The sequence below is a fragment of the Calypte anna genome, chromosome 2 (assembly GCF_003957555.1).
Source record: "Calypte anna isolate BGI_N300 chromosome 2, bCalAnn1_v1.p, whole genome shotgun sequence".
In the NCBI taxonomy this organism is placed as follows: Eukaryota; Metazoa; Chordata; class Aves; order Apodiformes; family Trochilidae; genus Calypte; species Calypte anna.
The window spans coordinates 5720119-5747688 of record NC_044245.1 but is presented as its reverse complement, the minus strand read 5'-3'; the positions used below and the strand labels follow the sequence as shown (position 1 = coordinate 5747688).

Genomic DNA, 27570 nt, shown 5'->3' with positions numbered 1-27570 from the left:
TGAAGTCAAAGCACTGTTTGCTGTCCCTCTTCCCAGACATAGTAGTCACCTCTGAGACTCTGCTGGAGTCCTCAGCATTGCCCAAATGCTGTTACACCCCTTAGAAAAGCCTTTTCCCAGGCAGCTCAACCAGCTGGGCTACACCCCCAGCCACATTGACAATATCAGATGATCCGGAGGAAGCTGCCACCAAAGATGTCACCAAGTTACTAATTAAAGAGGTCCAAGTGGCTGTGGTTTGCAGTAATGAGATTAAACTGAGTGGTGGAAGATACACACAATAGAACAAAACACTTCCTGGGAAGGAAGGTGGCAAATCAAGGAACCATTTTCCCCAAAGGGAAATGACTGAAAGCTTGAGTTCTTTAATATTAAAGAGGAGAAGACACCAAGCTCAAGCGCTGCAGGCAGAGTCTCACGAGTACTTGGGTTTTAAAAATTAACAACTTGGAGATGAAATCTGGTGATCAGAGGGAAGGAAATCACGGCCAAGGAGGAGGAAAGAGGGGCAGGCGTGTGAGCAGGCAGCTCCCCCTATCTCACCCCCATCCTTGTGCTGGTGCCTGGCTGGGTTCATGCAGCTCCATCAGTCAGTGCCTGTGGCTGAAGGGCACAGGAGGGTGTAACAGGAGCCTGATGTGACTGCAAATTACAGAGCATCCAGGCAGCCTTCAAAATGCATTTCATCCCCCCCACTCTCTCCCTCCCACCCCCTTTTCTGTTCTGTATTCAACTCGACCTCTACCCAAGGGGAATTTTCCAAGCAAGGAGAGGGCAGAAACCAGTGGATTCCCCCATCCTGCGTGCAGGGAGACCCAGCCTTGGTGGCAAAGCTGGCTTAGCAAGGGGATAGTTTTCTCCTTGCTCGCTGCAGCACTCCCACTTTCTCCTGCAAAGGGGTCCGGTGCCATCTAGCGACAGGGAAGTCATCCCACTTTGCTCCCAAAATTGGTCCCTGCAAGGATGCTGCTGCGCAGCAGCCTCTGGATGCTGTGTCCCAAGCTGTCACCCTCCATCTCTCCAGGACCTTGCCCTTGCAGCCAGCATCTCCCCCTTCTGGGGCACTCTGTGACAGAGGAATCTGGGAGAACATCACCAGTGAACAGGAAAGATCTGAAAGGCAGTGGTGGGGGAAACGCTGATAAAAGAAAAAGGGCTGTGCTTGTGCTCCAGATGGCTCTGAATTCAAGGCAGCTCTGGCACTTGCAATGACGGAGGCTCCTTCAGTCAAAATAATCCTTAAAAGCTCATTTCCCTTTCAGCAGTTGCTTTTCATGAGCATGACAGGAGGGTTGTCAGGCCTTGGCACAGGCTGCCCAGGGCAGTGCTGTAATCACCATCTCTGGAGGGATTTAAAGTGTGGATGGGATGCTAAGGCTCATCAGTGGCCTTGGCAGTGCTGGGTTAATGGTTGGACTTGATGGCCTTGGAAGTATTTTCCAACCAAAATTACTCTATGATTCTATAAGGGGAAGGAAATGAATGTCAGGACTCCTGTGCATGGCAAATCTGTCCAATTTGGGTCTCTGCAACTCAGCTGGGGTGTTTTGCCATGAGATCCCTCTGACCAGAGCACCTCACATCACAGAAAAAAGGGGCAGAAGCAGGTGCCCTCCATCCCCTTTCACTTCTCCCAGCCTCTGTGACAATTGGTCAGGGGTGTTTTGGGGCTGCCTTGGGAGGGTACAGGATTGGGGAGGATCATCCTGGGCTCATGCTTGGCCCAGCCCTGCCAGCAGCTCGGCTGGCAGCACTCAGCCACCCAGAAAAGTTTGTCCCACCTAGCTGGGTTTTTTTCCTGCAAGCCCAAATCTCTTCTCTCACTCCATCAAACCTAAAGAGCTTTTCTCCTCCTCAGCCCCTGCTACCTTCTTCTCTAAGATCTCAGAGCTCTGGACCCCCGTGCCCCAGGGTTGCTCCTTTCCCCCATCACACTCTCAGTGCCCCTCAGAAAGGCCCAGTGCCACATTGATGTGTTTTTTAAAAATTTTATTATTATTTTCTAATTAATTGCTATCTTCCAGACAGAAAGAGGAAAACTTCCTCAGGACCTGTGCAGAGATAGCTCAGGTAGCTCAGATATCTCAGGCTTGCAGGAGAGTGCTCCCAGGAGCAGTGTGCAGGGGGGACACGTGTATATATATATTTATATATATATGTTGTATGTTGCAGCTGGACTGATGGGCAGATGTATGTTGCATATGAAGAGAGAGCTTCACATAAATATATGCATGCACCCTGTGTTCCTGCTGGGCACACACATGCCACAAGGACACAGACACAGCACAAGGACACACGCACACCATGGTTACACACACACACATCACAAGCACTCCACAACAGCACACACACACACACGACAAGGACACACACACCCCCAACAAGGTGACACACACCCACCAACAAGAACACACACATTCCACAAGGACACACACATACACACCACAGGAACATGGGCACACCACAAAGACACACACACCCGACAAGGACACACACACATACTACAAGGACAGACACCCACCCCACAATGACACACACACTGCAAGGACACACACGTACACTACAAGAACACACACACAAACACCACAGTAGGACACACAAACACACACACCACAAGGACAGACACACACACCCCATAAGGACACACACACACAATACAAGGACACACACATACCACAAGGGGACACACATACCCACCACAAGGACACATGCACCCCACAAAGACAGACACACACTACAAGGACACACACACACCCCATAAGGGCACACAAACACCCCATAAGGACACACACACACTACAAGGACACACACACACATCCCATAAAGACACACACACACACACCATGAGGACACACACATACACCATGAGGACACACACACAGCCCATAAGGACACACGCACACAGAGGGACACACACACACACCACAAGGGCACACACACACTACAAGGACACACATATAGGGACACCCACACACCTCACAAGGACAAACACACACGAGGACACACAAACACCTCACAAGAACACACATACACACACAGGGACACACACAGGGACACACACAAACCCAGGGATACACACACACCTCACAAGGACACACACCCATCTGCCATGAGCTTCTTTCTGATCCACCCCATCCTTCCCCCCCTGCCTTCACATCCCTCCACCCCCCCCAGGGACAAACCCCTCTGTCCCCAGCCCACCCCTGCTTGCTGGCACCCAGCTCACACCACCTGAGCAGGTGTGTGCTTGCTGGCAGCCCCTTCCATTCCTGTCTGTCCCTGTCCCTCTGACTCACAGGCCACCAAAGACCTGTCTGTCACCCTCCTAAGGACATCCTTAGGATGTCACATTTCTGCTCCATTTGGTGGGACACACTTAGCATAAACCACTCCAGCCTGACCCTCCTGGGCTGCTTAGTGCCAGCTCATCACAGCCATGGCTCACATCTGGCCTTCTCCTCAGGAACAGGAGGGGCTGTATTTCCCTCCACCACCACCCCCATATCCCCTTAGATGGTGACATTTCAGCCCATCCTGGTTTCTCTCTTTCCTTTGATCCTCACCTATTAAAGGAAGCAAGGATAATGGAGACCACTTCAGAAGGAGGGGGTGATGATCTTCCTAAGTACTGGGCTCAACACAGGCAGCAGGGCATTGTTAATTTAAAACCAGTGAAGAAAGTGGGCTGTGGTAGGATGGAGCCAGACCCTGCCAGGGGTTTTGGTGAAAGCAGATGGTCACCTGGAACTGGACATGATGTGATGAGATGTGATGTTGGTAAGGAAACCTCATCCCAAGCTGAACTGCTGCTTGCTTGATGTGCAGCATCCTCTCCAGGGGCTGATACCTGCAGACTTACAGGGTAAAAAGAGGAGCAGCAACTGCTGCAAAGACCCCTGTAAAACTCCAGCAAGGGAAGTTAGGGGAAGGGAATGAAAAAACCCTCAGTATTTCAAGCTGAAATAGCAGCAGAGATTTTTTGTTTGGCCCTTTGGAGCAAAGAACCCAAATCATGGAGCCCAGTGTCATGTTTTACCTCCTCAACACAATTCTGCTGGGATCTTTGGGTGAGCAGCAAGACCAGATGAAACAGAGATGTCCCTGTGCCCCAAACTGCACAAACACATCCCAGAGGGGCTGAAAGAACTTGGGGAAGTACCCCAAGCATCAGGTGCATTTGGGAACAGGAGGCTAAGGCACCACTGATGAAATAGATGAGATTTTTGCCCTAAGATCAGCTTTTCCCTTAAAACTTTGGCTGTGGCAAGAGTTGAAGGGGGCCTGGGTGTGCTGATCACAGTCCTAGGACATGACAGTGAGTCAGGGAAATGCCTCTTCCCCGTTGCACCACTGCCCTGTAGCATTTCCTGTCCCTTACTGGATTACACCAGGGGTACTTTGAATGAATAAGTTCTGAAAATAAGCCAGGCCCCCAGACTTTCCCAGCTTCCATGCTGGGATTGCTAAACCTGATGATTGACTCAGCCTGGTGGAAGAGAAATTTCACTCTTCCCTAAAAATAGACCAAGTGGTTCATCCTCCCAACATAGCCCAGTGGCTGGTGATAAAACCAGCTGCCAGAGGCCACTGGGAGGCAGTGGACAGGACAGAGGGTGTGGGGAGAGGAGCAGGGCTCCTTGTAGGACACTCTGGCTGTGAGTTTCATGTAGATTTTCCATTGGGGCTCTCTACAGTGTGACACAGTTCTTGGGACTACAGAGACCTTCCTGTAAGTAATTTTGGGGTAGATGAGATTGGGGTGAAGTGCTGCATGTGTATAAACCTCAAATTGATGGTGAAATGCAAGGCAAATGAGGGTGCTTAGCACCTCATGTGGTGTTGCAGCTCATGGAAAGCCATGGATTTTGGTTTGTTGGTGAATTCCCCCCTCTGCTGCAGAAGGTGCTGCCTCTGTGTACCACAGCTGGTGTCTCTGGTCTGGTTTTTTTTGCTGTCAGATAAGGTACTTGGGCATGTTCAAGGCAAAAATAGGGTATTGTACATGGGTGCTTTTCCCCTGTCCTTAAATATTGACATTTGTAGCTTTGAGTCTTAAACTCATGGGCCCAGATCTCAGTGTTTTCTCTCTCCCCCTCCCCCCCCCCCCTAAATTATTTTTACATTATTCTGGTCACTGTGATTGGTAATAGGGGGAAGAATCTGTAGAGGATTCAGTAGAGCTGGATGGATGGTGGGGGTGGAGGAGACATCTTCCAGATCAAAACCATGCAGAGGACTGGAAAGCAACAGCAGGCAGCAAGATGTGGATTGCTCAGAGGGAGATGAGCTTTGCTTCGTCTTACATCCCCAGGGAATGGGAGGCAGAGTAGGATTAAGAGGGAATTTATTTCCCTCCTTCTTCTCTCCCAGTCTCCGGGGAGGGATGAAAAATATGTTGGTGACCCTGAGCCAAATAAAGGGCTTCAGGACCCCGTTGGGTTACCAACACTAATATGCCCATATCACTCCCTGTTTGTGCTCATATTTGGGAAGTAACTCCCAAAACCTGCACCTAAGACTGAGCAGAAATCTACCCTTGTGTGTGTCTCATACCTGATTATCTGTTTGCTGGAGACTTTTAGTCCTAAGGTCTTTGTTATGACCACCAGAAACCAGCCAGGACTCCAGGTCCAGGTCTCAGTGCTGCTCCTCCTTCACAGGAGGAGCTGCTTCCTCAGGTGTGAAATGGCCTGAGGTGACAGAAGTATTTTCCTGCTCATCACCTTGGTGGTGGTTAATGTTTCCTTCTGAGATACACATCTCTTGAGTCCTGCAAAAATAACAGAAATACTTTAACTTTCCTCAGTCCTCTCCAGGTCTCTAGTTTTCACCCAAATCTTTGCTGGAAAACATCTGAAGTAGTTTCAGATTTTTAAGAGAAAAATGGGATTTAGGGAAAGAGAAGCACCTGATGTCCCAGGTACAGGCATCACTTGGTGAGAAGAGGACAAACATGAAAACTCAGGTTCTTGGCCAGGCAAAGAGGTAGATAACCCACTAGTGGCAACTAAGAGATGCATCATGGGTGGAAATTTGTTGGAACATCCTACAAAGGCTGCTTTCAACCCTTGACTAGATGCAGCATTTAGAAAACTTCCCTTTTGGGGGAAACCAGGCAAGGATGCCCTCGGCATGTTACTAGGAGAATGAAAATCCTGACAAAAACCCCAGGCCAGGAATCTCTGCAATAAATACTGTACAAGCTGGTATATTTTAAAGCCAACTATTTCTCTGCATTTCCTCAGGCTTGGGGAAGAGTGGCTGGAAAACTGCCCAGGGGAAAAGACCTGAGGGTGCTGGTAGACACTCAGCTGACTACAAGCCAGCAGTGTGCCCAGGTGGCCAAAAAGGCCACCAGCATCCTGGCTTGTGCCAGCAGCAGTGTGGCCAGCAGGAGGAGGGAAGAGATCGTGCCCATGTTCTTGGCACTGGTGGGAGTGGACCTGGAGCTGTGCTCAGTTCTGGGCCCCTCATTACAAAAAAAAAAGGCCATTTTGGTGCTGGAGCAGGTCCAGAGAAGAATGGTGAAGAAGTCCTATGGAGAAGAAGTCCTATGAGGAGAGGCTGAGAGAACTGGGGTTGTTTAGTTTGGAGAAGAGGGGGCTGAGGGAAGAGCTTTTTGCTCTCTGCAGCTATTTGGAAGGAGGTTGTAGGGAGGGGGGTGCTGATCTCTTCTCTCAAGTGGACAGTGGTAGGACCAGAGGAAATGGCCTGAAGTTGTGCATGGGGAGATTTAGGCTGGATAACATGGAGAATTCCTTTACTGAAAGAGTGGTCAGGCACTGGAACAGGCTGCCCCAAGGCAGTGGTGGGGTCACTATCCTGGGAGATACTAAAAAGCCCTGTAGATGTGGCACTGCAGGACAAGATCTGGTGGGCACGTTGGGTTTTTTCTGGGTTGATGGTTGTGCTCAGTGATCTTGGATTCTTTTCCAACAGTGACAGTTCTGTGATTCTCCACCCCTATAGTGTCACTGGCAATTTGCCTCATTCAGAAACAATTGGAAATGCTGGGGAAACTCAACAGCTACAAGTGGGCTGGGGTTTTCTCTTTAAAGGATACTGCTACCTTATTTATTTTTATTTTTATTTTTGCTAGGGCTGTTTCTTCCAAAACAGCATCAAGTTTGTCTCTGCTGACAGTAATAAAGAGCTGACAGCAGCATGGAAACACCGTGACAAGAATAGAAAGCAAAGGCAGGGAAGCAGCAGCTCCTCAGAGCTCCGTGGTATCCGTGCTATGCCCCTGCATAACCACCATGGAATGGCAAAGAAATGCTTAAAGATGCACAGCTCAGCCCTGATCCCAACCCTGCTCTGCATCCTGGGTGGGATGTGTGGCCAGTGATGCTCATAAGGGTTAATGTCTGCACGAACATTCCCAAGGTATCTCTTGGTGGTGGTTAGAGAAGGCTTCCCTTAAAAGGTCTGGTATTTGTGCCATGCTGAGAAGCCCTCTCCCCAGGCAGAGGTTATTCCCATGGGTAGCTAGGTGTTGATTTCCCTGGGGAAGGAATGATGATGAGAGATGGAGAGGTGGAAGCTGCTGTCACAAGTGGTCATCCTGTATTGGGGTCTTCAAGGGCTGAGATGCTGCTCTATGGGAGCAGGGAGAACACTACAAGGACATGGATTTTGGCAGAGGGTTAGGGATAACCCAGTCCTGCTGCCAGCCAGCATTCAGGTGGTAGAGAGAAGCAAAGAAATCAAAAAAAACCGACCCAAAAAACGGTATAAATTACAGATAAAGAGGGGAGGAAGATAGTGCCAGTGTGACAGGGACATGATCCACATTCCCCTTCGTGTCAGAGAATTGTGCTGGGTATCAGGACCTCAGTGATGCACATCCAGGGAGAAGGATCTGTTAAATGTCTGCTCAGCCTTTATTAACCCTTTAAAATGTGGGAGGCATATGGAGAAGGAGGAAATGCCAAGTGGGTAGTCAGGGCTGCATCCTCTTTGTCACTTAGCATCCCAAAAGCAAGACAGGCAGCCCAGGGGGTGTCAAAAGCAAAGACAATCCCACAGCAGTTGGCCCATTCAAGAAGACCACGTCCCCAACCAACAATGCCACTCAGCTGTCTCCCAGAGCTTCTTGGCATTTTTTGGTACCAGGAATAGAGTCGTCCACATTCCTGGATTTTTGCAAAGCCCAGAAATAGCCCTGAGATGCCTTGAGGCAAATATTCATCTCTGCCTGAGGCTAAATTTTCCCTGCTCTTCTTGGGAGCTGTTTAAATTACCTGGGTGTTGTGATGCTGCTCCCAAAAAGGAGAAGTCCAGCTGACACTGAGGAGCCAAAAGTATTTGCAGAAGTGGCTGGAGATCATGAAACTTCAGTTCAGAGGTGCTGGAAACTGTAAAGAGATCTGATTTTGAAACTCAAGTGTGGAAAAAGACACTCTTCAGTAGCTATTTTTTTCCTTCACCCCATCCCACCCCCTCAGATTTGCAAATGCAACTTTACACAGGTGCAAAATGTTGCTTGTTTGTCTGTAATTTAGACAATTTCTAAAGCATGAAATGATATTTTAAATACCATTTCCTCTTCAGCACAGATGCTCCTTAGTTGCATTTTTTAATTTTATTTATTTGTTTAGCACTTTCCCCTGATTCTGATGATTTTCTTTTCATCCCATTTCCCAGCCCAGAATTCATACATTAGCTCTATACACCAGAGCTGCTCAAGTGATTGCAACATAGGGCTTACAGACAGCACAAAATCTTCCTTAAAACCTTTCAAAAAATTATTTATTTCTATTTTTTCATGTGCAGGAGTCATTACAGAAATCTATTGTATATGATGCTGTACAAACTTATTTGAAATGGCAAGGTCTACTCATGACAGTTCCAGATTTCCAGAATCTGGAAAAAAAAAAGTGCTGTTAAGTTGTATGATTTTTTGATTTTTGTTATCTGACTGTACTGAGGAGTGTTCTTACACTGGGGTTGGTTAGCTGAGCATGTGGAAATCTCAGTTCTTAGTTTTAAACATTGATTCCTAATCCATATAGTTATAACAAAAAAAGTAACTTAGGACAAAACAGTCAGAAGACAGATGACTTTTTTTTAAAGAAAAAAAAAAAGAAAGAAAGAAAAAATTAAAAAAAAAAAAAAAAAAAAAAAAAAAAAAAGAAATAAAAAAAAGACAAGCCTGTTCACAGTTTCCACTCTCACACAAATGGGCAACCCATGGCTAAAAAGAAAAAGCTAGATTTTCAGATCCTCACTGTCCTTTGTAGAACTGAAAATGAGAGAAAACACGAAAACACTGCAGACTGCAAACAGAGCAAAGTGTGACCCTGCAGGCAGGAGGGAACACTCATGAGGATAAGCAGGATTTTTTAGAGCATCACAGGTCCTCACTCTTTACTGGAGGCTGCCTAAAATCCCTTGATATACCTGCTGCAGCCTTATCCCATCTTTTTTCCCCTTCCTTTGGAAAATATAGCACATGACATTTTAACATGCACTAAAGCCTGAAGAGCAGGTCATGAGGCCAATGAGAAATAGCTTGAGATGTTCTCCTCTCCCCAGCCCCTCATCCTCCCAGCACCACCCTTCCTCACCAACCCTTTGCTGCATCATCCAGGGACCACACACCTTTTCATCAGCCTCCAAACCCTTCCCACTCACCTTTGGAGTGTCTCTCCTCCAGCAGAGATTCCCCATGAACCAAGGCCTCCAGCACAGGGGTTGGGGCCAGAGATTTAAGTATTTCCTCACTGACTGAGCATCACCAATGAGCTTCCAGCCTCCCGGATTAAGCTGCAGCACTGGTTTTCCAGTCAGCTTTTATGGGTGCTCACTCATCTGAGCAAATTCCCTCAGCCCAGTCGTGGGGTGTTGCTGGTATTTAGGAACCACTTTTGTCAGGGGACCAATTCTCTGGGAGGCAAAGCTGGGATAAGGATGGGATGGGTGGGATTCAGCACATGCAGCTCCCACATCTAGGGGTAGAGGGATTTGGAAAGGGGGTTCCCATCAGCAGGGATGAGGTTCCAACTTCAGGAAGAGGACACTGGGTTGCTGAGGTTTTGCTGAAACATTGGAGATAAGCAGGTGGGAATGGGGATGAATGTCCAGCTGCACTGAGTCAGGAGACTCAACTGGTAATGACCACCCAATTGGGAGTAACCCACAGACCATCCCAGGTAGGAAGGAACAGCAGAAATAGCCCCAAATTCCCAGGAAACAGCCAGCCTGGAGCTCCACAAACCCAGGAACATTTCCACATTGGTTCACCTCCATCCCTTTGGAAAACAGAAACCCTATCACAGTGTGAAGAAATAACTGTTTTCCTGCCCTAATTTCTCTGGTGTTAAGAAGCTCCAGGACCTGGGTCTCTTTGCTCCCACTGGCCATCAAAGATTCTGAGTCCTGTGCCATGGGATGTCCCACAATACCCAAACCCTGGGACAATCAGGGTGTGAGACCATCACACGTGCCAGACCATGTCTCTTGAGGCAAACCCAAGGCTGATCTGCAAGAGGACAAGTGTCCTAAAAAAAAAAAAAAAGTGGCCACTGAGCAGATGATGGAGGATGCTGGACTGGGATGGGGTGGGATGGGATGGGATGGGATGGGATGGGATGGGATGGGGTGGGATAGGATGCTCTCCAGAGCATCTCTTTCTTTGGAGGTGGACAGAACCCTGCCACAACTTCCACCACCAGACTCTCCCTTTCCCTCCAGCTCATGGAAGCCCCGTGTGAGCTGATCTCATGCCCCATTACACAAGCCCCAGCCCATGGACAGCCGTGGGGCGCTCACAGCGACACAAAAGGCTTTGCTTAAAAGCTGTGTTTGCTCAGGGTGGCTGATTTTGGGAGCAAAGCTGATGACATGTGGTTGGCCAGGCAAGCCAGGAGACTGCTGCTGAGCTTGCAGCTTCCTTTTTTAATAGGTGACTCAGGCGCTCAGTAGCTCACTGGGGTTGGTGGTGGGAGCTGAGCTGAGGAGTGCCAGTAGCAGAGGTGGTGGACACCAACAGGTGGGTGGAATTGTTTCTCTATAGGATAAAGTGATTTAAATAGAAAGCAGAGTGTGCAGGAGCTGCTGTGTTACTGGTGAGGTGGGTTTTCCTTGGAGGAAGGAGGGGGATAATGTTTTGTTAGTGATTTGTTTTCCACTTGTTGAGAGTTGGCTGTCAGATGTAACGTGATTGCACTTCAAGAGATCTGTAATATTATCTTCAGTGGGAGACAGCAGTTGAGTGATTTATGAGCAATAACTGAAGAGGAAGTGAGTGAATGTTTAGATGAATATTCAAGTCTTTTTCCCCCTGTTGCTTTGCTTTTTCCCCTGTGCCTAGAAAGATCGGTGAGCACAAATAAACATAAGGAATGATTTTCCGCCACCTCAAAGTTTCCCGGTCCCACATCCCTCTCTGCTCTCAGGCTGATGGAGCAGAGAGGCTGTAAACTGAGCTAGAGCTGCACATAAGTGGGGCAAGGGAAGAGCTAAAGAAACCCTGACAGCTGCTCCCTGTGCACAGTCCTCTCATTGCAGCCCCTCACATGAAATGTGCAGATTCATCCGGCGCCAGACACTGGCACCAAGGACGTTTTGCCGACAAAGCCCAGCAGGGAGGAGCATTCCCCATATCCCTGACTTAGCCACCAGCTCCATCACCTGCCGTGCCAGCCCCTGGGTGGGATGGGAGGAGGGGGTCCTCAGGAGCTCTTTTCTTCTCTTTTAGCTCACGGGAGATGCTTTAATGATTGAAGAATCAGGTTTAAAATCCCACAGTCAGCGCTGGTCAATCAGTGCCATGCGGGATGCATCACTCAGCACTGGGCTGGATGCTGAACACGTCAGGGGGGCCCTTTTGCTCAGCAAGGCAGAAAAGTGGAGACCTGCACAGGTTTCCTAAGAGGCTTCCATGATGCCCTCCATTTCATACACAACAAATAACATGCTAAGCTGGCTCTGCATAACATCATCTTTTGCCTTCACACTAGCATTCCAGGCTGGAAAGGTCTCTCATCCCTCCCAGGTGATGCTGAGCAGTGGCACTGTGCTCACAACTCTTGAGATGTCCTAGGTTCTGGTTGGACCCCACTGTTAGCAGCACACACGTTCATTCTTGGTTGTGGAATGAACTGTTGTTCTTTCTCTCTTATCTATAATTAGCAATTAGAGGTTGGCAGCAGCCTGCTTCATCAGGCAGAGTCGTGTGGAGCCACCAGAGTTTCTGCCTGCCAAGTGGGTTTGAACAGCCCCTAGCTAGGGCAGGCAGTTTTGTGAGAAGTGATAAGCAAACAGAGAGCTGTGCACTGCAAAAAAATGTAGGAAAAAAAAAACAAAAAAACAAAGGCAGCAATAAGGGGGAAGGCTTCAATGAAAGGATTGTGTCTAATTATAGCCATCATTAAAACAGAACCCCTGTGGCCCTTCATCCATCCAAGCTAACAAATGAAGGACTAGGAGGCACTGGGACTGTGTTATTTTCCACTGCATGAACTGGAAATCTTCCTTTAGCTGTGTAATTCCTTCTTGTCTGGAGGGGCACATTGCCCTTCTTTGTGCAGCATCTCACCCCACAAGCCCATGGGCCAATACAAATTATATCAGCTCAGAGATATTACCCATAACCTGGGTAGGAAAAGACCATTAAACATCAGCAGTGCAGCTCCAGGACATGGGGATGCTTTTCCTAAGCACGTAGCACCAAAAAGATTAAGAGCAGAACTGGTCATGTCAGCCTGAGCAGGGTCCCTGCCTTGCTGTGAAGGGCTCCCATCTCTCAGAGGTTGTTTTTAAGAGAGTTTTTTCAGTGTGACCATGCCCTTGCCAAGGACTTTTCCATTTTCACGTGTTCATTTTCCCAAGCAGAAAGGCTGGAAAGCTCTGTTTGGGTTTCTTTCTGCTGTAAAGCTATCAAGGGTGACTCTCTACAGCTCTTTTCATTGCTCTTCCTGGGAGGCTTGGGAATGTCTCATTACCTTGCAAAGAAGAAAGTTTTTTGTTGTTTCTTCCAGACTGCTTGGACCCCTTTTGCCTTTCCAGTGAGTAATTCAGAAATGTAGGAGAAAAGAGATTCCCAGACAGGATTTTTCAAAGCTGTCTTCAAAGTTCTCTGCAGCTAGCTCAGCTCATGCTTCAGTGTTTTTCTCACAGGGTGCAGTCATAATAAGGAAAGACCATGAAATCCAAGGTACCCTTGCTGGCAAGTACTTCATTTTTTCCCTTTTTAGAAATTGTGAACCTTCAAATGTGTCCCTCTAACCTCCAATTGGAGGGAGAAGCCCACTGCAGGAGGTAGAGAGGGAGGATTGTGTGAGCAGCTATCAGCAGAGGCTCCTGTAAAAACTGTCCCAGCCATGCCTTGACCTTCTCCTCCCCATTTCCAGGGTGATGTTCATCTCAAAAAGCCAGGCATCTAGTCAATATCTGGGGTCTTTTGAGCAGAGTGGGGAAAAACTGATGCAATCAGAGGGTGGTTTGTCTTACAGCCTTGCAGACTATCTCAAGCTGCACCAAATCACAAACCTGCCCTAGAGTTTCCACTGCCTCCACTGGTTGTACATGGATAATTCATTCTGACTCAGTGTTTAAGCTGTGGACATCAGAAATCAGGGACAGAGGTCCCATATTTGCATGTAAACTTTAAAAAAAAATAAAAATTAAAAAAAATAAAAAAAAAAATAAAAATTAAAAAAAGAAAAAAGGGAAAAAAAAAACATTAAGGAACTATCTTTTTGTGTTTCCTCCCTGGTGTCCCAGTGACCTCTGGCAGAACTGGACAGCTAAATCCCTTTTGCATCCAGCTGTTTCCTCATGGATCCAGTCTCAAAATGCCTGTGCATTTGCAGAAGCAGCTGGAACCAAGGACAAAAAAAAACTTGGGGTTTCTCACCTTCCAGCAACACACTGGCCAATGTCTGACAAGCTGAGTGGGGTCCCTCTGCTCTTATCTCAGTGGCTTCTTGGTGCATGTGTGTCCCCTTAGGAATTCTTCTTTCATTTGAAGCACTTGCTCCTGGAATCCTAATAGTGGATGAAATTAGCTGGTATTTTAGAAGAAAAAAAAATTTTTAAAAAATTTTTTAAATGTTTAAAAAATTAAAAAAAAAAAAAGCAGAGGAAATTGCCTTCAGCATGTTAGAGAAAAAACATGAAAATTTGAACTCATAATCCAGAAAACAGAAAAAGGAGTCTTTAACATTTTTATTCACCAAATCTCATGATCTGGGGGACTGAGATAGGAGGGCAAAGAATGCCGGAACTGCTGCAATGCTTCTAATGTGCTCGTATTAAAAAGTACATCAGCCCTTTCCTGGCTGTGCAGTCACTGGATTTGTGGAGAGAGAGCCCATTGTTCAAACAGAAAGCATTGCAAATACCACACTAAACCCGAATGCAGCAGTGCAAGCCTGCAGATTAAAGGAGAAGCTTCTCGTGTTTTTACAGTGGTAACAGAGAAATCACAGCCCTGATTAACCTGGAGGACTGAGATGCATCCTATAGGTGCAAAGCTCTATGAAGCTTTGGGAGGGGGGAGGTGGAGAGGGCCATCCTGCTGACACCCAGCAGATTAGTGCAAAAAGAAAATTCTTAGCTAGAATTTGGAATTTCTTTGAGAAGTGAACCCATCTACTTCAGAGCCATTAGATTTTGATATGATCCTCTCTCTGGCAGTGGACACAGCTCCAGTCCTCAGGGGGAGGGGAAGCTCCTACTGTTTAAGTGGATGAAGGCCAAGAGGGAGGGAGTACAACAAGGGGGAATGAGGGACCACTATGTGTCCAAAAGTGACTGCTTCAAGTACCCATCCTTCTGTGAACCTCTCAGGAGGTCTGGCTAATAGATCACCTCCCCGCCAAGTAGCCATGAACATAATAGGGACATCCTCATCTGTGGTCCCTCATCTGGGAAGCATCTAAGCAAAGGTAGTAGGGACAGTTAATATCTGGAATATTTCAGCAATTCCTTGGTGGGCCCCAGCAGGTGCCCTATGGGAGCTGGTGTGGCTCAAAATATCAGATCACTATACTAAAAGCAGAGTTTGGTCCTCTGGCTGTGCCAAAGGCTCCCTGCCATGTCTCCAGGAAAGTCTTGTAGCTTCTTCATCTCTTTGTTCTCAGGGGGCAGATAAAAGTATCCAGGGGGCAGATAAAGCCACACAGTTGTCAGGCACATCGATGGGAGAGCAATGTAACCATGGAGCAAGAAAAGTGGAAAGTAGTTCAAGCTGAACACAAGGAGCTCCTCGAGGTCCTCCAGCTTGTTTGGTGATGGCCTCGTCCAGGGGAGCAAGGACAGATGTGGGCTCTGTGCCCCTCCAGCAGGATGGTGGCATCAGGTCACTGCCCAATGCATTACTTTAATCCAATCCCGAAGCCCATTTTATCCATGAAAGAGGTGGAAATGTCCGTGTTTTCCCCTGAACCAAAAGCCCATCATGTTAAATTTGGGGGGGGTAGCAAAGGTAGTAGGGTCGGGGGGCTGTGCAGATGGCTGAGGTGCCCTCAGCAGGGATGCTGACACTCCAGGCTGGCCGTGCCCCCGCGTCTTTGGCACGGAGCTCACCCCACACGTCTGTCCCTGTTTCAGATGAGAGGACGCGGTCATTTTTAGACATATCAGACAACAGAAGCCACATACTTCACCAAGGAGGAGGGAGGTCCTCTGCACCCTCCGTGAAGGAGCTGTCTGCTCTCTATCTCTCCCAGACAGCTGCTGCTGACGCCGGCAGCCCCGCACAGCCGGTAAGCATCATCCTCCCCCTCGCAAATCACCAGTGGCATCCCAACAATGTCCCGTCCCAGTAAGTGGTTGTAAGAGGGTGAGAGAGAACATATCTGCTTTTGTAAGCCTGGTGAAACACATTGAGTGCTGGGTTTTCCAAAAATGAGCAGCTTTCCCTTGTCCTTTGGCAAATACTCCGTCAATGTTATCGGCGGCGCTGATATGGAAATAAATAGAATCGGAAATTCATAGAATTGGTTTGGTTGGAAAAGACCTTTTAGATCATCAGGTCCAACCATTAACCCAGCACTGCCAAGGCCACCACTAAACCATGTCCCTCAGCACCATATCTACAGCTTTTAAATCCCTCCAGGGATGTTGACTCCACTACTGACCTGGGCAGGGCCTGACAACCCTATCAGTGAAGAAATTGTTCCTAACATCCAACCTAAACCTACCCTGGTACAACTTAAGGCTTCTCAAAAGGCTTCTCAGACTTTTGAGCATGTACCAGGGGTCTGTAGTGGAAGAGTCCAACTGCAGCAATCCCAAGTGAAAAGAAAAAAGTGGAGACTGTGATTGGAAAACTACAAGAAGTAGTTAGAAGTAGTTAGAAGTCTAAGAAAAAAAAAAAGTAAATAAAATAAATAAACACAATTTCAAAACAATTAATTACACAGTTCATAATGTGATTACAAATGTAGATCAGTTTTATTTTTTAAAATATTGGAAGTAATACCAATATATAGGCTAAATCAAACTTGGGAGAAATCAGTTCTTGTTTTGGTTTTCCCCCAGCTCTAAAACAAATGTGTCTGGGGTTGTGTTTGTTGACTGGGACTTTTGGAAACTTTCTGTTGACTTTTGGAAAAAAATATTTCTGACTGACCTGGAATAAGATTGAGTTTTGCAGCTGTAAAGAGCTGCCAGTGAACCAAAAAAAAACCCCTCACTTGTAATGACTGTCAAGTCTCTCGTTGACACTCAGATATAAATATATATATGTATAGTTAACACATCTTCGTGTGAAGTTTGATGTCATTTCTCTTTGTGTCTTTTCCAGATTACTGTGAAGGACAACTCCATTCACTCTCCTTACAGACAGAAAACAATCAAGGTAAGAAATATTCAAGATAAGCACTGTTATCTAACCCAGTGTTTGTGGACTGTGGTGGAGTGTGATTTAAATACCCACACGAGGCAATGAGGAGTGCTCTCGTTCTGAATATAGCTATCAGCTGCTTGGTTGCCCTTCCCCACCTTTACAAGTTCTTCACAGATCAAAAAAAAAAAAAACAAACCAGCAAACAAACAAACCCAAAAATATTTTTAAAGTGCATTCAAAATTTATTGGCTCATGTTTGAAGATTTTCCTTTTACACATGCTGCAAAATACACCGATTCTGGTATTGTGGAGTGTTTTGTTGCTTTGGGTTTTGCTCTTTTTTTTTTTTTTTTTTTTTTTTTTTTTTTTACTAATGTTCAATACTTATTTTTAGCCAGAACAATCTGTGTGTAACAGAGTGAAATAACACCGCACGCCATGGCTTTGAGCAACAACTAATAATATTCCTGGCATAACTCTGCAGACGTAACCCCACAGGCATGCCAAGGGTCAGCAGATCTGTTTACAGAAAGGAAAGCCACCAGGATTACAGTCCCTGTTAGATAATGATTATCAGCCTCAGCTACCTTCCCTCTGGATAAATTCCAAGCCAGAGCAGGTCGCAGGTATTTCCATGCAGCAGTTGGCACCCAGGCCTCCCAAGCTGAGGAGAAAAAAAAAAAAAAATACAGAAAGTGAGGCTCCAAAGTAGGCTGAATAACCATGGTCCATCCCATCAGGGCTGTACCAACCCTGCAGTGAATTCAGGCTGAGCTCAGGCCAATCGAGTCTCAACAGATCTTATTTTTGGTGGGCCCCATCTTCAGGTGTTATCCAAATCTCTGCTCTTTCAGCCTTGTTTTTTCCTCCTGACAGAGCACAGATTTTGGGCTGCTAATGCCAGCATTTCTAGAACTTAGTCAGCCTCATGCTCGTACAAGTCTTCAAGTCAAAAGCACTTTATTTAGGTCTCCAAAGGTATAACTGTGCATCTATTCTTATGTAGAGGATGACTTGGGATACACCTGTGAGTCCAAGAGAAGACTTTGTTCATCAGACAAATGTCCCTCATTCCTGTGAGATGGGTAGCCCATGGTGCTACCAAAAGCCCATCATGCTACCATGGTGCTACCAAAAGCCCCTCTCTGCCTCAGAATTTGATGAGGCTGTCCTCATCAAATCTGTTTGAGGCTTTTGATTTAGTTCCCTCTGCCCACTTTATTCTAGAGGACTCTTCAGAAACAGCACCTTGGCTTTCTCCTGCACCATATCCTATATTCTGAGACTCTCCACAGGTCCTCACACTGCCCTGGATACTTGGGAGCAAAAAGGAGATGTAAATTATTAGCTTGCAACTCTAAAGACATTCTTCTTCATATTATTCTTGTGGTCCCTCTCTTTTGTCACAGTCCAAACTGGGCACCTCAGTTATGCTGTAGCTGGACTGAACCCTGGGGTCTGTAGAGTAACCACCCCACATGCCTGGATTAGAGACCTTGCTTTAGAGTGCATTGATGTGGAAGCAGAACTAACCCCAAGCCTGGTGTAATGCTCTGAAGTGCTGTTGTGCTACTGAACCAAAGGTATGGAGCTCAGTAGGTGCATGGATTTGCCTTCTTGGCTGGCTTTTCCCTTTGCCATTCTTGCTATTAACAGCCACGGGGTTGGGGGTGAGAGGTGATGCTGACATTTGAAACTGTTTCCCTAAAGATGTCAGAAGCTCAGAAATCATCTAATGGTGCCATCAAGAAAATGGAGGACGACCTACCTCCCCCTCCTGCCCTTGGCTCAATCCAGGCCATCACTCCAGGGAGTCAGGATCTCAGCCTGCTCCCCGTGCCTCCTCCAAAGCAAGCTTTCTCCAAGTTCTACCAGCAACGTCAGGTGAACGAGCTGAAGAGGCTCTACAGACACATGCATCCTGAGCTCAGGAAGAATTTGGAAGAAGCTGTGACTGAGGACCTGGCAGAAATGCTCAATACTGAAGATCTCAGTGCACAGGCATCTGTGAACTTGGACAAAGTTCTTCCAGGAGAGGTTCAGTCCATGCGCTGGATTTTTGAGAACTGGGCACTTGACTCCATTGGGGACCATCAAGCCACAAAGAAGCTGGCAGAAGAAGAGATCATTCCTGGTGGGGATGTGAAAAGTACTTCCCTGATGTTTGAAAATCAGGCAATCAATGGGGACAGTTTGTCAACATCATCCAAGGTATCAGAAACAGACCTTGCCAGAGGAGATGTCCATACTGCTCGGTGGCTGTTTGAAACCCAGCCACTGGACTTATTAAACAAAAGGTATTCAGATGACACTGAAGTCCAGGAGGCAGTTCTCAAGGAGCCCGTCCAGGGAGGTGATGTGAAAGGTGCCAGGCAGCTCTTTGAAGCACAGTCCTTGGACGCCATAGGACGCTGCTGCTCGGTGGAGGAGAAGAGTATCCTACAACTCAAGTCAGAAATCCAGGAGCTAAAAGGTGATGTGAAGAAGACCATCAGGCTCTTCCAAACAGAGCCTCTCTGTGCCATCAGAGACAAAACTGGGAACATCCATGAAATCAAGTCTGTGTGCCGAGAGGAAATTCAGAGCAATGCAGTCAGAACAGCTCGCTGGCTGTTTGAGACTCAGCCCCTGGATACCATCAACAAGGACACTTCCAAAGTGCAAATTATCCGTGGGATTTCACTGGAAGAAATTGGAAGGCCAGATGTCAGTGGAGCGAGGTGGATATTTGAAACTCAGCCTCTGGATGCCATCAAAGAAATCACAGTTGAGGAACAGGATTTCAAGGCTTCAACAGATTTTGTCACAGGGGCAGATGTCAGTAAGCAGCGAATGCTCTTTGAGACTCAGACTCTTGATTCTCTGAAAGGAGAAGCTTCAGAAAGTGTTGTAGCTAAAGAACAGGTTATTGGAGGTGACGTGAAATCTACACTCTGGCTATTTGAAACTCAGCCAATGGAAACTCTGAAAGAGAATTTTGAAGTGGGGCGTTTACAGAAATTGGAGCTTTCAGCAGAGGAGAAGGGAGATGTGAAGCAAAGAAAACATGTCTTTGAGACCTGTTCCCTTGGAAGCATCTCCAAGGCATTTGAAGAAGAAACTGAAACCACCAGCATGGAAGAGGTAGTGAAAGGAGATGTGAAGTCTTTCAAGACCCTGTTTGAGACTCTTCCCTTAGACAGCATTAAGCAGGCTGATGCTGAGCCTGTCACCAAAGAAGAGGAGAAGATTCCAGCTGGAAACGTCAAAGCCAACCAAATCCTGTTTGAGACAACACCTCTGTATGCCATCAAGGATAGCTTTGGCAATTTCCATGAAGTCACCTCTGTAAGCAGAGAGCAAATCATCAGTGGTGATGTGAAGAACTACAAATGGATGTTTGAAACCAGGCCCCTGGACCAGTTTGATGAAAGCACCAAGAAGGTGGATATAATACGGGGGATCACGAAACAAGAGGTGGTGGCTGGTGATGTCAGAACAGCCAAGTGGCTTTTTGAAACTCAGCCAATGGATGTCATTCATCACCAAGCCATGGAAGGTGAGGAGTCTCCCTTGGTGAAGAGGGAAATCTCCCAGAGGGGAGATGTGAAAACCTGCAGATGGCTTTTTGAGACCCAGCCCATCCACACCCTGTATGAGAAGGTTGAAAAGAAGCAGGAGGAGGATGACAGTGTTCCTCAAGCTGATGTGAAGTCATACACATGGATGTTTGAGACTCAGCCTCTGGACTCTCTGAAAGGTGAGGAGGAGCAGTATTTACAAGTCAGCAAGGCATACAGTCAGGAGGAGCTGCAGGGAGTTGATGTCAAAACTGTCAGGCACCTTTTTGAGACTGAACCCTTGGGTAGCAGTGTTTTTGGTGAAACTGACCGAAAGAAAACCATACGGTATTCCAGTCGTGTGGAGATACAGTCTGGGGAAGTGTCTAGAGTCAAGGAGTTCTTTGAAGCTAAGCCCTTGGATACAGCCACCAAACCAACATCCCAGAAGAATGATGGGACAATTGAAGCTGGATCCGTGCACAAGTTCACTTGGCTCTTTGAGAACTACCCCATGGACTCCCTGAAGGACAGCTCTGAGGGCATCCAGGAAATCCCTCCAGAGAAGAATATGAAGGGGGAAGATGTTGGAGGCAAAAGGTTTGTATTTGAAACCTATTCCCTTGACCAGATCCATGATGAAGTGGATGAGACAGAGCTCCAGAAGATCCAAAAAGACACCATGAGCAAAGCTAATGTCAAGTCTTGCACTATGCTCTTTGAAAACCAACCTTTATATGCTATCCAGGACAAAGAGGGGAGATACCACGAGGTCACCTCAGTGCAGAAAGAAGAAATCATGAAAGGTGAAATGAAAGGAGCTCGGTGGTTGTTTGAAACTAAGCCACTGGATCAGATCAAGAAGGAAGAAGAAGTGTTTGTGATTAGGGCTGTTACTCAAGAAGACATCACAAAAGGAGATGTCCAGGCTGCTCGGTGGAGGTTTGAGACAGAGCCTCTTGATTCCTTCTCAGGGGGAAAGATGTCTGTGCCCAGAACAGTAGATGATGTGCAGAAGGGAGATGTTCAGTCCAACAAGCAGCTCTTTGAGTCCCAGCAAGTGGGCCAGAAGAAGTATGTGAGGATGGTCAGTGTCAGTGATGTTCAGAGGGGTGATGTGAGGACATCCACTTGGCTTTTTGAAAACCAGCCTGTAGATTCCCTGTACGGGGACGCAGAGAGAGGCTCATCCATCAGTACAGTGCAGAGAGAAGACAGCCAGAAAGGGGATGTAAAACGCTGCACTTGGTTGTTTGAAACCCAGCCAATGGACACCCTGAAGGACCCAGAGGTGACAGCCAGCACGGGGGCTCAAGAAGTGATCCCTCATGCTGATGTGAAAAGTACAACGTGGCTCTTCGAGAGCACACCCTTGGATAAACTCAGTGCTTCTGAAGGTAGCATAGAAACAGAACAGAAAGAAAGGACCATGAAGGAGACTTTAGAGACACTCTGCACTTGCCAGGCTATTCAGCATGATGGGATTCTCATTGAAGCCAACGATATGGAGAGTGTTAAGATGGTGAAGTACCAGCTCGGCAGCCCAGGTGCTCCAGAGATCCTGAAAGAGGAGATTGTGGGAGGCCACTTGCAAAGGATCATGCTGCAGCTCCTGCACAGAACCAACGTGGATGCACAGAGTGTGCTGGTGGAGGAGGACAGAGAGGGCAATATCAAAGTAAGCCCACTGCAGCTCCTGGACCAGAGTGAAGCTGTTAAAGGCAAAGAGGACTTGAGTGGAAATGTAGCTAAGGCCTTGCAGGGTCTCCTCAGCCAAGACGCTTCCATCAAAAAGGGGATGGTCTTACAAGAGACAAGCTCAGGATCAATGAAGATAACTCTCTACTCCCTCCTATTCCATTCTGTCCAGCAGAAAGTTGTGAAGGGGGATGTGAAGTCAACGATAGGAAACCTCTTGGCTTCTTCTCAGGAGCAGAAAGCAGCAGCAACCATTAAACGTGAGGACAACGAGAAGGGAAATGTCCAGCTTTTTGCGAGCTGCATTGAGAAGGGAGATCTAAATTACCTGAAGAATCTCCAGCAGGAGTCGGAGATACAATCCCTCATCTCTTCCCAAGCAGAGCAGGGGGCAGAGGAGAGTGCGCCAGGGGTTGTGCTGGGGGTTAAGATCCATATCTTACCCAATAATGAACAAATCGAGAGATTCATTGCAGAGGGTGAGACAGGGACTATGGAGAGAGCAAAAAGGGTGTTTGCATGTGAAAGTGTGGGCAAGGAGGGGGCCTTAGAGGGAGAGGCCATGCATGCAGCAGGGGTGACAGGCACCACCGAGCAATGTCTTGGGAAGCCCTTGCCCACAGCGGTGGGGAAGGAAGAAACTCTGTCAGGAGGGCTCAAAGTGACTAAAAAGTCAATCCAAAGGGTTTCGGAGGTCAGCAAGAAGGTAGAGAAAGAAGAAGCCACAGCTTCCAGTTTGGTGGAATGCCAAGCTACGACACAAGGCACATTCCCAACCCAAGTGATGGCTCAGAGGGAGGAAGTGGCTGGGAAACAGTGCAGTGGGGTCACTGGGGAAGCCAGTCAGATGCAGCCAGAAGAAAAGGCCCTCGGGACTGATCTTCAGGCTGCAATGCAAAGCCTGAGGCTAGCAACAGCAGAAGCAAAGAACATTCAACACCATGTCCAGAACAAGCTACAGAGGAGCAGGGAGGAGGTCCACATGGCCTGCAGGCAGCAGGCAGCCAGCACAAAGGGGACAGTGACCCTTCAATCCACCGTACATCAACAAGACTCTGCACCTTCCCCACGGGAGAGCACCAGCACTGCCATCAGGACCACCACCACTAGAGTCCAGGAGACATCTAAGACCCACACAAGCATGTCTCAGAAGAGCATAACATCACACAAAAAGGTCAGTGCTTCCGAGGAAGTACAGGGAGGACAACTATTGAGCCAGGAAAGCCAAGCTGTGCCCAGTAGAGATTTTAGCGTTAAGGATGGCCTTTATACTGCCACACCTGTGACAACCTATGTAAACCCTTTGGTTGAGTCTGGTTACAAAGAGCAGCAATCAGTGCAAGAAGAAAGAGATGTTATTGTCAGAGGGGATGTACAGACAGCTCTCAGAGCACTGCAAAGTGCCGCCACAGAACAGCGCCCGGTAGAAAAGGAGGATGTTGTCAGAGGTAATTTAAAAGCCACTCTTCAGTCACTGGAAAAGTCTAACGTTAATGTCTCCAGAGGGGACTTTAAAGCTGCTATGATTTACAGAAATGCAGGGCAGTCCTACTCGGTGTGTAAAAAGAAAAATGAGACTCAAGTCGTTAGTAACCAAACTGCTGTAGTGGCTTCGGGGTCACAGGCTGATAATGACTTTCCTCCTCCTCCCTCAGTTGCTGTGATGAAAGCAGAGCATTGCTCACCCACAACTAAACCAACAAGAGAATGTGCCCTTCCACTACCAACCAGCAAAGATGAAGCCCCAGGATGTTCTGCACCACTCCAGACCCCTCTTCTTTCCCCCCCTTCTCTGCCCTTCCAACCCAGTGATCAGAACTCTGCAGAGAAGCCCAGGATTCCTCCAAAACCAGAAATTCCTGCTCCACCCAGGAAAAAACCTGTTCCTCCTCCAAAACCTGAACATCTCTTACATGGGATACATTCTGCCTCTGCAAGTAACAGCACAAGCAGATCAACCAAACCCACCCCTCCACCCTTGCCTCCAAAACCTGTGGGCCTGAGGGAGATCAGCAAGCCAAATCCTCCCCTTCCTGAGCTGGGAAGGAGCTGCATGGAAGTACATGAACAATCAGTCCATGAGGAGTTTCAGGAAAAATGCTGCACTTTGGAGTCATCCATGAACAAATCTGTCACAGCTCAGGGTATGAGCCCTGAGCAAAAGCCACCAAAAACCACTGCCAAAACTCCTCTTCAAATGGCAGAGGAAAGGTACAAGGCCAGCAAAGGAGGACAAGGAAAGGTGGAATCAGACAGTGCCAAGACTTCAAAGCCAATAAAAAATGGAGCACTTGGTTTTGAAGCTGAGCAGGGAATGACAAATGGGAAAGCATCAGCTCCAAGGAAATGCCCAGGTGGGGTGGTTCAGAAGCATATAGAGATGTGCCAAGATGAGAGCAGGTGCTCATCAGCAGTGCATCCATCCTGTCCTGCTAGACCACAGACACACAGTGTGCCAGGACAGACCGAGCCAAGCACCTCCCCTGTGGGTCACTCCATTCCCCCCAAAAGAGATTACATTGAACAAAATGCCTCATCCAAGATGGAAAGAGAAAGTGTGTCTAATTCTTATGGACTGTGGGATAGTCAGAGAGTCATGCAGCAGGTGAGTGAGAGGAGGCAAACGTGTCACTCAATGTCCTTCCATCAGCAGTCAGTGAACTCCTATGAAGAGAAAAAGCAGGTAAATAGTGAGCAATTGAAATGTCCTGATGGGAAGGCAGAGGCACCTGCCCAGGAGAAGCCAGAAGTTGTTATGAGAGAAAAAACCAAGAGAGAAACAGAAGATGAGCGTCGGAAGAGGCTGTCAGTACACAAAGAGGAGATCATGAAAGACAATGCCAAGGAGGCCATGGAGATCTTTGAGAACCTCAGAAGACAAGAGGAGCTGCAAGAGATCTTGGCTCGGGTGAGGGAGTTTGAGGAGGAGACAAGCAAAATGGACATGAAAGCTCTGAAGAGCTTCTTTGAGAAGGTCCCTGAGTGGGTTCTTCGTCAAAAGGCCCACCAGGCCAACAAGGGTGAGACATTGGGAAAAGAGGACAGTGACAGTGTCTCCTCAGTGGAGCTGGTATTTGGGGACTTGGAACGAGCAAGTGCTGAGATTGTTCACCTGAAGGAGCAGACCCTTGCCCGGCTTGCAGACATTGAGGAGGCCATCAAGAAAGTCCTTTATTCTGTCTCGAGTCTCAAGTCTGAGTCAGACATTGCTGGGCTTTCAGGGCTGTTCAAGGAATCTCTAGGGAACAGCCAAAGCTCTGTGAGCAGCAGCAATATCCGTAAAATCAGTATTGTCTCAAGCAAAGCCAAGCAGGAGGGAATGACACTGGAGACAGGAGAAGCCTCATCTGTGGAAAGTGCAAAGGTGGCAGAAAAGGCTGAGGCAGCCAAGGCAGAGCTAGAGGTCCCCCGCCTCGTTCAGTCCCGTGTCAGCTCTCCTTCCTCACCTTCCTACATCTCCATTGAGTCTGCTGCCAGGAAACCAACAGAATCACCCAGGACAACACATTCCCCCTGGGACATCCCTTCATCAGACTGTACTGATGCTCCTGGAAAGAAGAATTCTTTTGCTCAGGACACCTTTAGCTCCTTTAACCATCCATCAGCAGGTTCTACTGGGCATGACACAACCTCCTTTGAGAAGAGACCAGAGCCAAATCAATCAAAAGTTGGTCTAGGCTCACCAAAACAGAACACCCTTGGCAATGCCAATCATCCTATGGGTGAGAAAGAGAGGAGCCCTCTGGACACCTCCAAAGGCAGCTGCCAATGTGGGATGAAAGGAGGCTTTTCAGACTACAGGTCCCTGAATACCCCCAGCCCACAAAATCCACGGAGGCAGAAAAGCATCTTGGAGCTGCAGACAGGACCTGATGGGTCCAAACTCTATGGAGCGACCCGGACGGTCATGGAGCAGTATGAGGAAATGGACCAGTTTGGAAACAAAATCATCACTTCATCCACCACAGTCACCAAGCAATCTGAGACACAAACAGCTTCCACGTGTGATGTGGTCTCCCATCCCCAGTATGAGGTATCTGCCTCACCTGTGTTCCGGAGGTATGTGAAGAGCCAAGGTGAAGAATTCCACACCAATGGCAGTTTTCAGGAGCCAGGAGTGGTCTTTGTCACCTTTGGCAACTCCAAGACGAAGAAATAGGAGATTCTGGAGAGCAAGAGAGAACTGTATAAGACAAAAGAGAAAGTTCACAATAAAAAAAAGAAATAAAATCCTGTTTTACCCACGTTACACACAGGGATTCATCTGCACCCTAAGGACTTCTCAGGGCCATCACCTTGGTGTTTGCACACAGGACAGATGCCACCTGCCTTGACACTGGAGGAGACCACTGGCCCTCACCTTGCCAACCCAACAGACTTGGTGCTGCACCCAGAGCCCTGACACTGTCAGAAGCACAAGGGAAAAAAAATCCATCCATGGGTACCTTAGGGTAGCTCCTTTCCCCTAGAGTGTTTGGGAGGTGGGGTAGGGGGGGATTGTTTTGTATCAGGCTTCTCTGTACTAATGCAGAAGAAAGGATAGGTAGGGTCTACAAAAGAACCAATCTGGTCACTGACAAAGACCTTGACACTATCTACATTTTCTAATTTCAATACAGACTTTCCAAGAAGGGCATCCTCAACACAAATATAGACACATGGAGATATTGAAGGGTGGGTTGGATAGGTTCTCTTAGTCATTAAGGAAAAAAAATATATATCTCAAGTTGCTGTCACTGTTGGGGTTGGGGGAGTTATTTGTCAGTTTATTTTTCAGTTCCTGGAAAGTGCTCAATGCTACTGAAAACTGTCAAGCCAAGAACCGAAACTATTATCAGTGCTGTTCCCCCAGAGAAAGATGCTATGAAAGATTCTCTGCTTGAGTCAGGATGGTTACTGCTTTTCTTTCATTATTTTTAGAACTGTAATTTATTATTCAATATATTAAAAAACCTTATCTTAGTTTTTCCATGCTTTCATACATGTTTACTGTTTAAATTCATTCTGAGACTTTGTAAAACAATTTTCTTTTTATTATGACTTTGTTTTGTACATCCTCAGCTCAAAATTTTAGATATTTTGTGGCTTTTGGGGTTTTTTTTTAACTTCTATTGCTGCGTTCTGAAGGTAAACATTACCTCTAAAAATACTTTGGTCTGGTTGAGTTTCTTTTGTTGTGTGCTCCTGTCATAGAATCATAGAATCATAGAATTGGCTGGGTTGGAAGGGACCTCAGAGATCATCGAGTCCAACCCTTTTACCACCATTGCGGTTGCTAGACCATGGCACTGAGTGCCACATCCAGTCTCTTTTTAAATATCTCCAGGGATGGAGAATCCACTACTTCCCTGGGCAGCCCATTCCAATGTCTGATCACCCTCTCCGTAAAGAAATTCTTTCTAATATCTAACCTAAATTTCCCCTGGCACAACTTAAGACCCTGCCCTCTTGTCTTGTTGAAAGTCGTCTGGCAAAAGAGACCAACGTCCACCCGGTTACAACCTCCTTTCAGGGAGTTGTAGACAGCGATGAGGT

At 47.3% G+C, this 27570-nt stretch overlaps 1 protein-coding gene across 1 annotated transcript; it reads left to right on the top strand.

Moving 5' to 3' along the window:
- Nucleotides 1-4606: 4606 nt before the first annotated feature.
- On the top strand, nt 4607-27204 carry XIRP1 (xin actin binding repeat containing 1). Its single transcript, XM_008502203.2, has 4 exons — nt 4607-4729; nt 15559-15713; nt 16757-16810; nt 18509-27204. The coding sequence occupies exon 4, from the start codon at nt 18509-18511 to the stop codon at nt 26192-26194; it is 7686 nt and encodes a 2561-aa protein (XP_008500425.2). The 5' UTR covers nt 4607-4729; nt 15559-15713; nt 16757-16810; the 3' UTR covers nt 26195-27204.
- The last annotated feature ends 366 nt before the right edge of the window (nt 27205-27570 follow it).

What these genes read in the sequence shown, in the direction of transcription:
- XIRP1 (XM_008502203.2), top strand. Translation starts at nt 18,509, where the DNA reads ATGTCAGAAGCTCAGAAATCATCTAATGGTGCCATCAAGAAAATGGAG.